A 15,074-nucleotide genomic window follows, 5' to 3' on the forward strand; every position below is an offset into this window, starting at 1 on the left:
CTCGTGTAACAAAAGTCAAAAGAAAATACTTGCTGTTATGGAATAGTCGCCTTGAAAGAAGAATACCGATTGGTTGCTTTATAGAGATATTAGGAGAGAGATGTGCTCTAGCACTCATTCTGAGGAGAGCAGGCAGTCTCCCAAGGATAACTATCTAGGATAACAAGTTGGAGGGGCAAAGACTTTGTACAGCAGTGGAGCCAGAGAAGTTCCAAAATGGCACCAGGCATGTTATATTTTGTTTTGTTTTTTCCATGGCAGTATCAGGTACCAGTTAATAGGCAATTAACTAGCTCAGTGAGCAGAACACATATTCATTGCTGCAGGGAAGACAGAATGTTGCATATACTGAGACTCAGGATTACAAACTGAGTGTTGGGGATGTGGTAGTTTCTCAACCAATGCAGTTGCAAACAAACAAAAAGAAATTAGGCAATGCCTCTTCTGCAGATTCTGCTTGAGGCAGTAACAGCAAAACAGTAAAAAAGTCGACACAATAAAACATTCAAAGCCAGGTCAAGAAAAACCTACCAGGACATAAAAGCAGCATAAAATAAATAGAGCAATCTAAAAATGATATTGATAAAACCATTAGAGCAGGCCATAAAATAGATTGTTAAAAAATAGATTCCCTTAGTTTAAAATCCTGGGTAAACAGAAACTTTCTTAGTTACCATTTGAATGATAGTAAGGGAAGCCTCAGTGTGTGTAGGGGGGGACCGGTATTCCAAAATCAAGGTGCCACCACCAAAAAACCCCCTCACCCACCTCTCTTTAGGTGCCACTCACCTCACCTCTGCAGGCAGGGGCTCAGAGAATGGGTTTGAGAAAAGGATTTAATTGGCAAGCTAATGGGAGGTTATGTTAAAAAAAATTTTGCTAGGATGTGGTAGAACCATATATAAACCATATATATCATTGAGGCTTGGATGTCAAGGCCGCCAAAGTTGCTACGCTGGCATTCTTTCAGCTATGCCAGACCAGACAGTTTGCTCCCTACCTGTCTTGCTCCAACCTAGCCATGATAATCCATGCAGTGGTTGCCTCCATGATAGACTACTGTAACTCACTCTATGTAGGCCTACCCTTGGACTGACCTGAAAGCTCCAACTGATCCAGAATGCAGCCACATGGGTCCTTACTGATATGCCTTAGATGCTACACATTCAGCTTGTGCTGTGTGAACTGCACTGGCTTCCACTGGAGTACCGGATCAGATTAAGAATGTTGGTTTTGACCTTTAAGACCCTGAGTGGTCAGGGACCCACATAACTTCGCATCAGGACTGCCTCTCCTGTCATATCCCAAGAAGAACTCTTCACCCTGAAAATAAACACTTACTGATCTGTCCAGCCCAGGAGAGATCCAGCTGGGCTTAACCAGGACCAGGGCCTTTTCAGCCCTGGCCCCTTCCTGGTAGAACTCTCTGCTGGATTACTTCCATGCCCTGCGGGATTTTCTTCCTTTCCACCGGGCATGTAAGGCAAAGATGTTCTGCCAGGCATTTGGTTTAGGCAGCAGCAGTACATTGAGTAGTCTGGCACTCTTGTAACCCCCCTCCCCCATTCTCTGTAAGCCTCTTCCAGGAGGCACTGAAGAAATTATGTCCGCCATCTGTAATATAAGGAACATTTTTATTGTTTTATTTTTAATTTGAGATACTGTATGTTGTTGGCTGCCCTGAGCCCTGCTTGCAGGGAAGGTTGTCTGTGAACTGAATAGAATGAATGAATGAATGAATGAATGAATGAATGAATGTGAAACTAAAAAGAAGGGTTTAAAAATACTCTTGTGTTGCTTTGTCATTTTTTTTACCAGAATGATTGTACAGGTTGGTTTTTAAAGTGCTTCTTTTTTATATTTATAGATACTTACTAATCCTAACCATCACTTCATTGAGAACTCCTTATATAAAGATGTTATCTTAATAGCTTGGGATCCTGCTCCCTATTCTGCTAATCTGAATGTGGTAAGTAGTGGTGATTCTCGGAGTCCCAGGTTTGGATCCTATCCTTAGTTTCCCCCCTTGTGCTTTTCTTCATCTGCTGCTTCATCAGTGTGTTCCTCTTGTGCTAGGCCCTTTTCACCTCCTTGAAATGTTTCTCTACTTTTAGTTAGTCAGGCTGCAGGGTATTAGTTACTGCTCAAGCAGAGCAAGTGCAAAAGGTGATTTGTACAGCTCCAGGGAATTGTGCAGTTCATGAGCTATTGACTCAGAAGGCAGAGCTTAGAGGAAATTTCAAGCTTTGGGAACAAGTTTTGCAATCTCTGAACATCTCTAACAAAGATCAGGGAGGCTTACTGATCCTTCACACACACACATTCACAGACCTTTAATAGCATAATTGCTGACCCTTTATAAAGCAGAGAACCTTTATAAATTCTTTGTGAAGATTCCCTCCCAACTCATATGTCTATTAGAACTAGAGGTGAGGTTGATAGAACAATATACTATAGTATGCCAATGTTATGGACCAAGAGAACTCCCAGGAAAAAAAGTTGAGATGTTTTTTTTCTCTCCAAGAAAACCAGTAAAAACCAAACCTTTTCTAAATCAGTTGGGGGGGGGGGGGTTGTCCATCAATTGTGATAAACTGCTAACTAGAATACTTCTAATTTTGCAGTTTCATTGGAGTGGATCCAACTAGTTTTTCTGCTGGTGAAAATAGGCAAAGGTGATTAAGTTATGCTTGAGATCATGGAACCTGCAAGGTTATGTGCAATGGGGACTGCTAGAAGGAGGCGGATTTGGTGACCTTGAACAAAATAAGCTGGTTGGATCTAAACTAATGATGTTCAGTCAGCAAAAAATAATAATCTAACTCCTGTTGATTATAGAGGAGTAGAGAGCAGCAGACGTGGCTTTAAATTTCAACTGGAAAGAAAAAAAAAATCTGCCATCTTCATTTAGTCACTTTTCATCCATTGCCACTAGGAGTTGTGATCTGCTGTGCATAATTTGTGTGCTCCTGAGATCAATTCAATGATAGATGGAGTTCAGAGGGAAGAATTTCTGGCCCTTACAATGATGGAAAAGAAATTGATATGCTGGAATTTATATACTGAATGCAAATTGAAGAGCAACACTGAAGTTCACATTCCCAGCAATCAAAATATTTTATTTCTGTGGTTTGCACAGGTGTTTGTTTGTTGTTATTGTTGTTACAATATATCCCTATGGCTCCTGATAGTAGCCTTCTCCTCCTGGTCCATATACCTACCCACACTTGTTCTTTTCAAATTTGTTTCTGTAGTCCAAATACAGCAACATCTTCAAAACAATTGCAGAAGTGATAAATATGCAAGGAAACTCTTGACTGATAGTGTTCTGTTTGGGCCTTTCGAATGGCCCAGCCATACATAAAATCTGACTAAAGGAAGGGAGGAGTGAGTTCCTGTACCACGACAATAGCAAATCCTGTGTTTTTGCTGCAGTACTTGTCTGCATCACTATTCCTGTAGAGGTCATTAGTCTCTGTGCAGGCCCAGTATAGTAATGTCAGATATTCACCACCTGGCTGCAGTGACAGCTAATACAAAAGCTTTTACCCAAAGAATAGGCTGGGTACAGTTTGCTCACAGTAGGTGCAACCCCTTCAGAAGGTATTTCTAGCCAGATCTCCCTTGATTCATAGTAGGACTAAACACTTGTTTCATGCACTATATAAATGGCAGAGGGTTATTATCATTCTGAGAACTGCCTGACTATTATCTCTTCAGTATCTGGCTTGTCAAATACCTGACATCTGTGGGCTTCGAGTCTCCCAGATTCTTTAGAGGCAAAGGTCTAGAAAGACCACAGGGACATTTGCCTGCTGCTATAGCATAGCTGTAGATAACCTTTCATACTTTAGACATAATTGGCAAGCGTATAAGCTCCATCAGTTTTGCTGCTCTGCCTTTTATTCATAGCAGAGCATTCTAATGGAAAGATTGGCTTTCAGATGAAATTTACAGATGCCCAGATCTGCTTGCTACAGAATACAGATCATTATGGTACATTTCTGTATCAACAGACAGCTGCCTGTGTGGTGCTTTAGAGACACCGGTTTGTTTGTACTAAAAACACTAAGGAAGTATGTGTTCCTTCTGTTTCCCCCTCCCAGTGGTATAAGAAGCCAGACTACAATTTGTTTACTCCCTACGTTCAGCACCGCAGGAAGAATCCAAACCAGCCATTTTACATTCTCCATCCCAAGTTTATATGGCAGCTCTGGGACATTATTCAGGAGAACACCAAGGAGAAGATTCAACCCAACCCTCCTTCTTCAGGTTTTATTGGTATGTGTATCTGCATCTTGTTATATAATGTATCAGTAATAGATTTCAGTGCTAGCTGTGTTTGAAGAATAATACAGTTAACTCAAAGGTGATAGATGGAAAACATGCTCTGTAAGCAGTAAAAGGTTTGTGTATTTTTATGGCTTTTTTGAACCTTATACATATTGTCAGACGTCCTTCCTTTATGAACTTTCCAATAAGGGTGGTCATGAAACAAACAGCAAAGCAAAATTCATCATCAGTTTTGCCAGGAGGAGGAGTTTGTGGAGGGTCTCCCAATCATGAACCTCCATAAACTTTTAGGACAGTTTGTGCAGCTCATGGATGGAACAGAATGCAGAGGTTTAAAGGGACTCGGAATCCTTTTAAACCCCTGCTTTCTGCTCCCTGCAAAAGTAACTAAAGCAGCTGAGCAGCAAAGAGGCCCTCCCCATTGATCAGCTGTTTCAGGTTTTCTTGTGCAGTCTCGTTAAAGTATAAAAGGACTTCAGAAGATAGCCTGAAAAAAAGCTGTGTGAGAGAGGTGCTTCCCATCCCGCAGCTCTATTTGGCTGTCTTCTGCAGTTTTTTTAAGCTCTAGAGCAAACTGTGGCTCGGGAGCCACATGTGGCTCTTTCACACATATATTGTGGCTCTCAAAGCCCCCCCCCCCCCTCGGCCCATTGGCCAACTTGTAGAAAGCATTTCTCTTTTTAAATTACTTTCCCAAGCCAAGCCAGCTAGTGGGTTGGAGAATGCATTTAAAATTTCTTTCTTTCCACCTCTCCCTCCCCATCTATTTGCCTGCCTGCCTGCCTTCCTTCCTTGTGGCTCTCAAACATCTGATATTCATGTTTTGTGGCTCTCAAACATTTGACATTTATTCCATGTGGCTCTTACGTTAAGCAAGTTTGGCCACCCCTGCTCTAGAGGGACTGCAGAAACCCGCATAAAAAACAGGTGCAGCTTTTTCAGGTTGTCTTCTCTCTTTAAACTTTAAAGAGATTGCAGAAGACAGCCTGAAAAACAGCTGAGACGGATTCTGGGGCTGTTGTCTGCAGTCTCTTTAAACTACAGAGAAGTATTTTATTTATCCGCAGTTGTCTTTAAACTTTAAAGAGACTGCAGAAGACGGTGTGAAAAACAGCTGTGGGGCAACAACTGCCTTTTGTAGTCTCTTTAAACTTTGTTAGAATTCAGAGGAATCCAAAGGAACCAAAAGCAAAAGCATGAGTGATAACAATAATAATAATAATAAATTTATTTTTATATCCTGCCCTCCCCCGCCAAGGCAGGCTCAGGGCGGCTCAGAGGACATGGTATATACCATGATTACAACAAGCATATATCATGTGGGATTTTATTTGTTTTTGGCTACCAGAGCCCAGTAAGGTGATCTAAATATTGCTGACCAGCTAAAAGGTGAGAATGGACAGAGAAACTGATTCTCCTGCTACATCCCAAATGGCCAGTGGCTGGTATCCAGAGTATTTTAACTGTGGTAGTAGCTGAGCAGTAGCTTGTTGCAGATCTGATTTTCTATCCATGTGATGCCTGAGTGTGCTGGTGAAATTGGTGTATGGATCTATCAGTCATAGCAACAATATAGTTAAAAATGAAAAGCACACACTCCTCTGATGCATGGAACCATAAAGTGTGAAATATACTATATCGATAACCAGGTACTGCGGAATGCAGTTAAAAGGGTATTTGTGTAATTGTTTATTTGAAGGATGGATGTAGAGGCCAAGATAATACACAAACATGTGATTCTTCCTGCACATATTGTTATTGGCTATATAATTTTTTCCAAGACGGATGCCATCCGTCATCCATTCATGTTGGTGATAAATGCTTTGAACTAATACTGGCAGAATAAAAAAAGGGGGGGAAGGATGTCAAAAGGATAATTTGCAGTATTATAATCTTGTCATATTTATTTTCCAGATGCATAGTTCAGCTTTAATAAAGGAAATAAATAAGGAATGTAATAATTGAGGAAAGATATTGAAATTGACCTCTTACCAAATTATTGCAAAAATGCCCTGTTGTAAAAATTATAATTGCATCCAGTCAGCTTGTTTGCTTATTCTCAGTCAGTTCCCTTATAGCCTGCATCCCATATGGCTTTTGTCCATTCAGGTTTGAAATTTCTAACATAGATTGGAGAGCAGGATTAAAGGATACACCCTTTTTCACAAAGCTGGTTGGAACCAGCTCATTGCTTTGTTTTTTTAAAGGTTCATCTCTCATACTGATCTATGAATATCATTGGGCTTTTTAATAGCTGTGGTTTTGGTTCTATGGATATTATGCCATGTAGCATTTTGCATGTTTTCACACAGTTATAAGAGGTGAGAAGTTTATACGATCTGAAGAGAAATTCTTAACACAGTTGTAGACAATATTCCTTTCTCTAAATGTTGATGTTCATTTTTACTCATTAAGCAATATAAGCCCACTATAATTACTTAAGATTTTTTTCAGCACCTGTTGGTGAGACCAGGGCAAGTGAAGGACCCATAAGGACTTGGGGACTGATTTCCCCTCTCCAACTATTGCATCTTTCCCTTCCCTGGCAGCCCCATAATCTGTCCCCTTTCCCTGCTTCCTTTTGTCCTTCCCTCCCACTACTCAACCTACCTTTATCTGCCCCCATCTTCTGCTTTCCCTCCTTCCATCCCCCTAGCAATCCCTACCTGAGAAAACTATGGGCCACTTGCATGTTATCAGCAGAATATGATACCATAGCACCCACCCTTCAAAGCAGTTCACCAGGGAAACTGATGCTTGTATTCTGGAGATCAGCGGTAAATCCTGGAAATCTCCAGGCCTCAGCAGGAGGTTGGACATCACCCAGCTGGTGCAAATTCTTTTGAGAAAAGAAATAGGTTTATTCCTGAAGGGTTATAAATACACTATGACAACCAGTGTGATGCATAGCTAAAGGTTTTGCGTAAGTTTCTCTCACAATCTGACTTACATTTCAAAATATTTGTGAAAATATGTGAATGCCATTCATGCCACCCTAGGTTCCTTGGAGAACAGGCAGGAAACAAAATGATCAAATGCATTATGAAGGGAATGAATATACCTTTTATTTCCTGTCTTACAAATTTAGTGCCACTAGTCATTGACTATAACATTGATTTAAGACCTAAGAGACAGTGAGCAATTTTCTCATGCTGTGTCTTCCGATGACTATTATCTACTATAGTGTTCTTTTAGAACCAAACGTGTGAAAAGCTTCCTGTCTGCAAGTTGGAATAAGAGATGATATGATGTAGATTAATTGTGATCTCTCTGCTTTAGTCACGTGTATGATAGCAAGGGATAAACTCCTATGGCTTGAATCAGAATTGGGCTACTAGTTACACAGTTACAAGCATATGTGTGAATTTTTAAGTGTTGTACATTGGGTAGCAGATTCCCCAGTAAAAGCCTACACAAACACACCCTAATAACATCTTGAAGACTACTAAGTCTAGGAAATATTCCAAAATAGTTCCACCTGTCACCTAACTTTAGGTAGAATCCAACCAGCTTTTTTGCTGAAGCTCTTCAGACTCCCTTCTCACATGGCTTTTGTTCACGAAGGTCACAAGCTTTTTGTGTTGATAAGGAGGACCCCTCCATCTGGTTTCACCTGTAGAAAAGTTGGTTAGGTTCGAGCCTTTTCATTTAGTTAAACTCTTACAATTAATTTTATAGTAACATTGTTCATTGATCTCCTTCTACCTGCTTCCACCCACATCTTTATTCATTCAAATGCTATACTGGAAGTACTGTATTGTAACAAACTCTGTACTTAATCTTTATGGGTTTGCAGATGAAAATGCAAACTGACTAATTTTAGTGGCAGATCTTCACTAATAATTTAGAATTAAGGCTGATGCACACTTGCATTTTCAACACTTGTGGAGTGTTCACACTATGCTAAATAATGCATTTTACATCTGGTGTTTTGTTATTCTTACACAGTAAAATCTGGATGTAAAACACATTATTGAATGTAGTGTGAATACTCCACTGATGACGCTTCACTTGATTGGATTTGAGTTGGGCATACAGCAACATCAGTTCTGACTGTAACTGATTTGTGAAGGCTTATTTAAACATTCAAGGAACAATCACTGGACAAGTAAATGTGTGAGGAATACAACCATCTCTGATTTCAACCATCTCTGCTTTGCATGCCAAAATATCTCGTGTTGGAACTCTAACTGCCAACTATTATAGCATTTTCACTAATTCAGTTTTGTAACTTCACCTTCACTCATCCATATATGTAGTTACCATTCACCATCATCTGCAAAGTTTGTTATAGTATGTGTGAATGTAAATATATAAGCAGAAGTCAGCTTACAAATTGCCTTTGTTGCATAGTTAAAACACATGAGGGAAAAATCTGCATCTCATTTCAAGAACGTTTCTCTGTGGGCCACTCAAGATCCCGCTCACATCTACAGAAACATCTGCCAGGTTTGCATTCCCACTATGCCAGATGTACAAGAATTTGTTTTTGATTTATAGCATGGCAGTAGCTAGCAATGCTCAGAAAGTAATCTTCACCACCACCTACAATAAAGCATGTGACAATTCACCAAAGCAAGCTTTGAAAGTCATTTATCTCCAGGAAAACAAAACAAATATGAACGAACCACAAAATACTTTACTGAGCATGCACTGTTTCAGGAGTAATATGACACAGTGAAATACAAGCTGGCTTCTTTGTCAGTACTCCATAACATTCTGGCATGAACATACAGAGGACCAAAGAAGAAAATGATTACTTTGATGCATTGTAAAACTACTCTATGTCTTTTTCCGGGGGGGGGGGGGGGAGGGGTTCATCAGTTGATCAAGAACAGGTTAGTGTAATATGTTCATAATCACAATACACGTTGGAAACACAGCTGCAGAAAAGTGACATACGTTAGTCATAGGTACCATTACTATAATAGCTTTGTCATCAGTATGGTGGAAACAATGTTCAAAGTGATAAATACATAAAGTTTTACACACACACACATCCATTAGATGTCTTGATTAGATCATCTGTTCAAATGTTTTAAAAGCACACCAGCTATTGAGTTTTGAAACAGATAATAGCTCCTATGCAAAATTTTCATGCCGTCCTGGAGTCAAACCTTTGTAAGAAAGACAAACCAGTTAGCCATTCAATCTTGCATTAAAGCAAGCTGGCTTCTCAGAGATACATAAAACTTTTAATGTCTGAACTGCACACAAGGAAAGAAAAGTCCAAGGACTTCTGGGGCTCATTCTGAGAGCCAGTTTGGTGTAGTGGTTAAGTGTGCGGACTCTTATCTGGGAGAACCAGGTTTGATTCCCCACTCCTCCACTTGCACCTGCTGGAATGGCCTTGGGTCAGCCATAGCCCTGGCAGAGGTTGTCCTTGAAAGGGCAACTGCTGTGAGAGCCCTCTCCAGCCCCACCCACCTCACAGGGTGTCTGTTGTGGGGGAGGAAGGTAAAGGAGATTGTGAGCCGCTCTGAGACTCTTTGGAGTGGAGGGCGGGATATAAATCCAATATCTTCTTCTTCTTCATTCTTGTAATGAACAAACCATGGTTTGTTTTTGTGTATGAATGCAGACATTTATTCACTATACTCAAGAAAAAGGGCGGGGGGAATAGCAGTTTTCTAAATTCTGAGTCTGGTGTTTGACTGCCACTGCACCTGATCAAATACAACTCTTCACTTCCTTGTACCTTTGGTTTGTTAGCGCACTAGTATCTCACATTTCACAGATAGAATTTTTTTTTTTTGCACTACGTCCCAAAAAGGTTGCCTGCCCTTGCTTTATCAATGCAGGGAGCTGACTGTACATTTTAAAAAGATGTAAATTCTGTACTTGCAGTTCCTTATCAGGCTGAAAACAGAGAATCACACATGTAACTCAGCTAAGTGTATCTTCACTTAGCAGAGCACTGATAACTTCAGTTTTGTCACAAATGTTTTAAATGCCACATGTCCCCTTACTTCTGCTTTTACAGTATTTTTCAGCAGGAATAAATGTTGGATCATATCACTGAATGCCAGTAAAATAGCTATATAAATCTTCATAATATGATTTGACACAGACAGCCAATGTACATTGTCTCAGTAGATGCTTACCAGTTTTTAAAATTTTTATCTGTGCTTGAGTATCACATGAAGATCCAAGGGGCCATTACTTTTACTAGCTGGATTATCACTGGGGGGCAATAAATGTACATTTGTTCATCTGTAACTTTAATTTCAAATGTCTTCCAACCAGGCTGTGTTTCTAGTGCAGAGTTATTGCCATCTAGTCTCTCAGAGGAAGAAGACATCTTTCCCATCCTGTTCAGGAACCAATATATTCAAATTACTTGTTTTCCTAAGCCTTGTCCCCTTTCTTCTGGAAAAAAAAAGAACTACTTGGAAGGCCTAGAATGGGTTGTTCCTAACTAAATTAGTTAAGACAAGAGATCAGTGTAAGTGGTTTGGCTTTTGAAATGAATGCATATTCACTAATAGCAGCAGGAGCCCAACCGGTAGATTCAAGATCAGTAGCTAGGGTTCCCGGTCCACAGGTATAGGTGGGAGATCCCCACTTTCTGGCATTCCTTCTCACCAGCTGGTTGGTGAGGGAAACCCTGCCCCCAAACAATCACATTGTGTGGGATATACAGCAGCAATGTCATCATGTCAAGGATGTTGCATGGCGATGCTCTGGCTTTGGGGCAAAATGCTATGATTTGAGGGTGACTTTATCATAGAGTTTTGTCCTCAAGCAATAGCATCACTGCATGCCATCCTTGACATGATGACATCACTTCCACATGTCATCACATTGGAGACATCACAGGAACATTCCCTGCCCTCTCCAGGAATGCCCTCATTCCAAATACCCCCACCAGCAAGAAGGTAGACCCTAGCAACCCTTCCATCCAGTAGCGCCTTATAGTCCAACAAGATTTCCAGAGTATAACCTTTCAATAGTCAAAGTTCCCTTCATCAGATACCTGAAACATGGCGACTGTTCATCACCCCTGAGAATGTATCAGCCAGCTTCTCTGATCCTAGGCCAACCTCCCTCACACAAATTTCTTGTCCAGGAAATGCTGTTTTGTCTGATTCAGAAGATCAGAAACAGTTTATTAGATCTCCTAAACCTATTCCTGAGCTCTGAGCTCTTTCTTGAGCTTAGGTAGAGAAGAGAGAGCGCTAAAGATGAATGAATTATTCCAAGAGTCTTGGTAGAAGTGGTGTTCATAAGGTATTAGTTATCTTCTGCCTACAATATTAATAATTGTAAATAAAGAATTCACCCAGATGACTTTGTTTGGACTCTGAACAAATTTCCTGGTGCTCAAAAAAAGGCTGTTTCCTGTCTTCCAATTTTATGTAAATTCTCTGCTGAAAGATTGTCGGCTTAGTGTGGGTTTTCTCTGCAGAGTCTGGACTCCCATCTGTCTTCCAGCAATGACCCTGAACTTGTCTGCCTGTTTTTGTCTGTAACAAGCATAAAGGATTCTGATACAAACACAACTCCTTGGCTGGAGTAGTTAACTCTTCTGGTTAAACAGATTTTTCTGTAATAAAGTAACATGGATTTGAAGTGAAACACAGAAATATGTTCAAATTACAGAAATTTTGTCTATAATTTCCCCCTAGAATTAGTTTTTTTCCTCTCAAAGATATGGCTACTTCATAATTCTGAGAAAGAACTTGTAGGTACTCATCACTTTGAGGAAATGCTGAATTTTAATTAGCTTTGGAAGCGTAGCTATTGCTAAACTAGAACCAGGGCTGAATTGATGATAAACCGTTGAATTGTGATTTTTTTTTCAGCTGACTGTGGATGAGAGTTAGTGCAAAATGAATTAAATCATTTTTGTGTACTTCCAGACTTCTGAAAATGACTTAATTAGTTTTGTTAATTACAAACTCAAATTGCAGTTCACAAAAGATACATGCTGGAAGTTGAAAAGCTCTAGAGCAATTGCAAATGCCAAAAAACAAACTAAACTTTGATTAAGGATCCTTAATATCTGTTCTTTTATATATGTGTACATATATCCATGCAAGGATTTTAACCTTGATTCTGCCACTAAAAGATTTTCAGCACAGATTGCAAAATACCAAGAGTTCAATCTATGCTAATGTAGTTGATTTTGAACCAAAATTTTAAGAAATCTTCATCTCCTAGCTATGAAAAATGAAGTGAATTGTTTTTTGCACTGTGCCTGTTTTGAAAAACAAAAAACATCCATGGCAGAAAACAATTCTGTGCCTTTCTAGAAAAGTAATCCATGCGCAGACCCTGACCCTGAGTCTGGGCCATGGGTACACAATATTCCTGTACTATAACTACACAGCTTATGACATTTTGGGAAGTGGAACAATTAACTCTAGGAACTACCTGGTGCTCTTTCAATCTGGTAGGACTGGATGTTATGGCAGCTCTTTGTCAAGTTTTCTTTTCTCTCTCTTTGACACGTTTGTCTATATTGTGCCGTCACATTATGTTTTTCCCTGCCTACTACAGCCCATAATGTGCAGCAGGACAAAGAAATGCATGCTGTGATGTCATGGCATAGGAAATGTGGCTAAATACTATTTCAGGAGGCAACCCTACACTGAGCATGACATTTAGCTGACAATTCCCATCTTTATTGTGAGGAAGATTCTTTTGTGAAATAGCATGTGTTCAATCTTAATGTATGAGAGTCTCTGCATCAGGACCATTTGAATAACCAGTTACAGTGACTTTGGGGTGCTAACCTGAATCAGGTTCAGTGCTAGCATAAAAAACTGATGGGGCTGAATACAAATTGGCCTTCCTTGTGTGTACACCAAGATGTGATATGCTCTGTCCGTTTTGTCACCTGCTAAGGAGGGGAAGTGGGAAAAAGACTCTCAGCCTATGTGTTCCATTCCACATACTGAATCAGTACAGTCACAATGGCTAGTGCTGTTCATACATTATCTGTTTAACGAGAACATTAGCAAGCTTGCAGTGGAAGACGGGGGGGAAGAGTAAGTGACAATGGTCCTTTAGAACAGCAACTGTAATTAGGTGTTTTGACAACAGCCAGAGATACCTAAATTGGAGCCAGTGTGTTTAAAACAAAGATTATAACCAGAGATGTCATTGCAGTCCAAGCTCTACTCATGATCTATGTTTGATCCCAGTGGAAGCTGGGTTCAGATAGCCAGCTCAAGGTTGACTTAGCCTTCCAACCTTCCAAGGTGTAGATGACTCGGGAAGGCAATGGCAAACCACCCTGTAAAAAGTCTGCCAAGAAAACGTCATTATGTGATGTTACCCCATGGGTCAGTAATGACTCAGTGCTTACACAGAGGACTACCTTTACCTTTTTATTCCACTCCAGAATCTGAATTATATTTGTGACATGCACACAATATTATTTAAAGCAAGAAAAGTGCAAGTGTCTAAGCAACCAGAGGTTTTACACATTTTACTGCTTGAGACAAAACAGCACACTGGGGTGTGTATTTGTGTGTTAGTATATTATATAAAAGAGGAGTGCCTTTCTACTACTTTTCCTTTCTGTGTGTGAGCAGGAGATAATGTATATTAAGGAGTCAGATACATTGGTTAAACTCTTTAGTGTGTTCACTGCAGAATTAAGATAATCAGGACAGGGTTGGTTCCCAGAATAACCACGAGATGTTAATTGAGCAGTTCTGCATGTTTTGTTTCATAAGTATACACTGATATTTGAACCCTTCCACAATTCAGCTAAGACCATAGAGAGGTCACTGGTGAAAGAGTAAGAGTATGCCTTCCTTCCTTCACCTACAGACATGTCATGCATCTCTGTATGCATAGCGTGGGCGGGGGGTGGGGGGACTCATGGATAGCAATGTAAATGGTGGGTTTTATGCATGCAGTCTTTGTGCACACTCACTCAGAAACCCAGTTGGCCTAGAAATGGAACATGTGAAATGTCTTCCCATGCCTGAATTTTATTAGAACAAGTTCAGATTTATAGTTTATATTAAACAGTACAGCAGTGAGAGCCAAAAATGACTCTTCCAAGTGATGCTAAGATTCCCGTTTTAAGGAATGCTTCCCTTCCCCCAAAGCTTCTGGAAGAATTCTTGGCAGTTTGTAAATCACAATGCATTATGAATAATGATCTTTGATCATGCAACAGTCTTGAATGTCTGTATTTCTGTAGCATGAGCCATGTCTCAGTGCTTTACCAAGTATTATGTTTCTGAGATCTGTAAATAAAAGAGTAGACGAGACATTGTTAGCATAGCCTACTTCACAGGGTTGCTGTGAGAGATGGGACAACCATGAGTCCCCATGGGGGAGAAAATAAGTGCATAAATAAAGTAAATAAATAAATAAATAGACTTTGTTCTGAAGAGGCTCTTAGCATAAATGTAAAACCTACATTAGTTGAGGTATGTGCTTCTTCTGAATCTTTTTGTGCATTAACAGCATCTATACAAAAACCAAAGATTCAAAAGCATATCAGTATCATAGGCAGACTCCTTTTGAGAGAGTGGATTGGGAGTACTCTTGGAGTTAAAACATAACCTATTTGAAAAGAAAGATACTTTCATGTTAGAGAGTTGCATGATTGTGAGAAGTTTTTTTGCAGATGAGACATTAAAACACATCAATTCTGAAAAAAGATACAAATATGAAAGACACAGGGGTAACAAATTAAGAGTCCTCTGACCCAAAAGAGTAGTATTTTGGGGGACACTTGAGGCTACAGAAGAATGGTGAGGTCTTATTCCACTGACCGAAATGCCCTCAGTTAGTGGAGACTTACCACAAGATCC

The 15,074-nt window shown here is 40.0% G+C and overlaps 1 protein-coding gene across 2 annotated transcripts in view; it reads left to right on the forward strand.

Moving 5' to 3' along the window:
* Positions 1–15,074, forward strand: part of ST6GAL2 (ST6 beta-galactoside alpha-2,6-sialyltransferase 2) — a 69,175-nt gene that overhangs the window by 50,949 nt on the left and 3,152 nt on the right. For both annotated transcript variants that reach the window (XM_060233777.1, XM_060233775.1), the window contains 2 exons: positions 1,868–1,969; positions 4,107–4,281. In XM_060233777.1, the coding sequence (XP_060089760.1) occupies positions 1,868–1,969; positions 4,107–4,281 (277 nt within the window). The remainder of the gene's footprint in view (positions 1–1,867; positions 1,970–4,106; positions 4,282–15,074) is intronic.

This window comes from Heteronotia binoei, chromosome 3 (genome assembly GCF_032191835.1).
Source record: "Heteronotia binoei isolate CCM8104 ecotype False Entrance Well chromosome 3, APGP_CSIRO_Hbin_v1, whole genome shotgun sequence".
Lineage (NCBI taxonomy): Eukaryota > Metazoa > Chordata > Lepidosauria > Squamata > Gekkonidae > Heteronotia > Heteronotia binoei.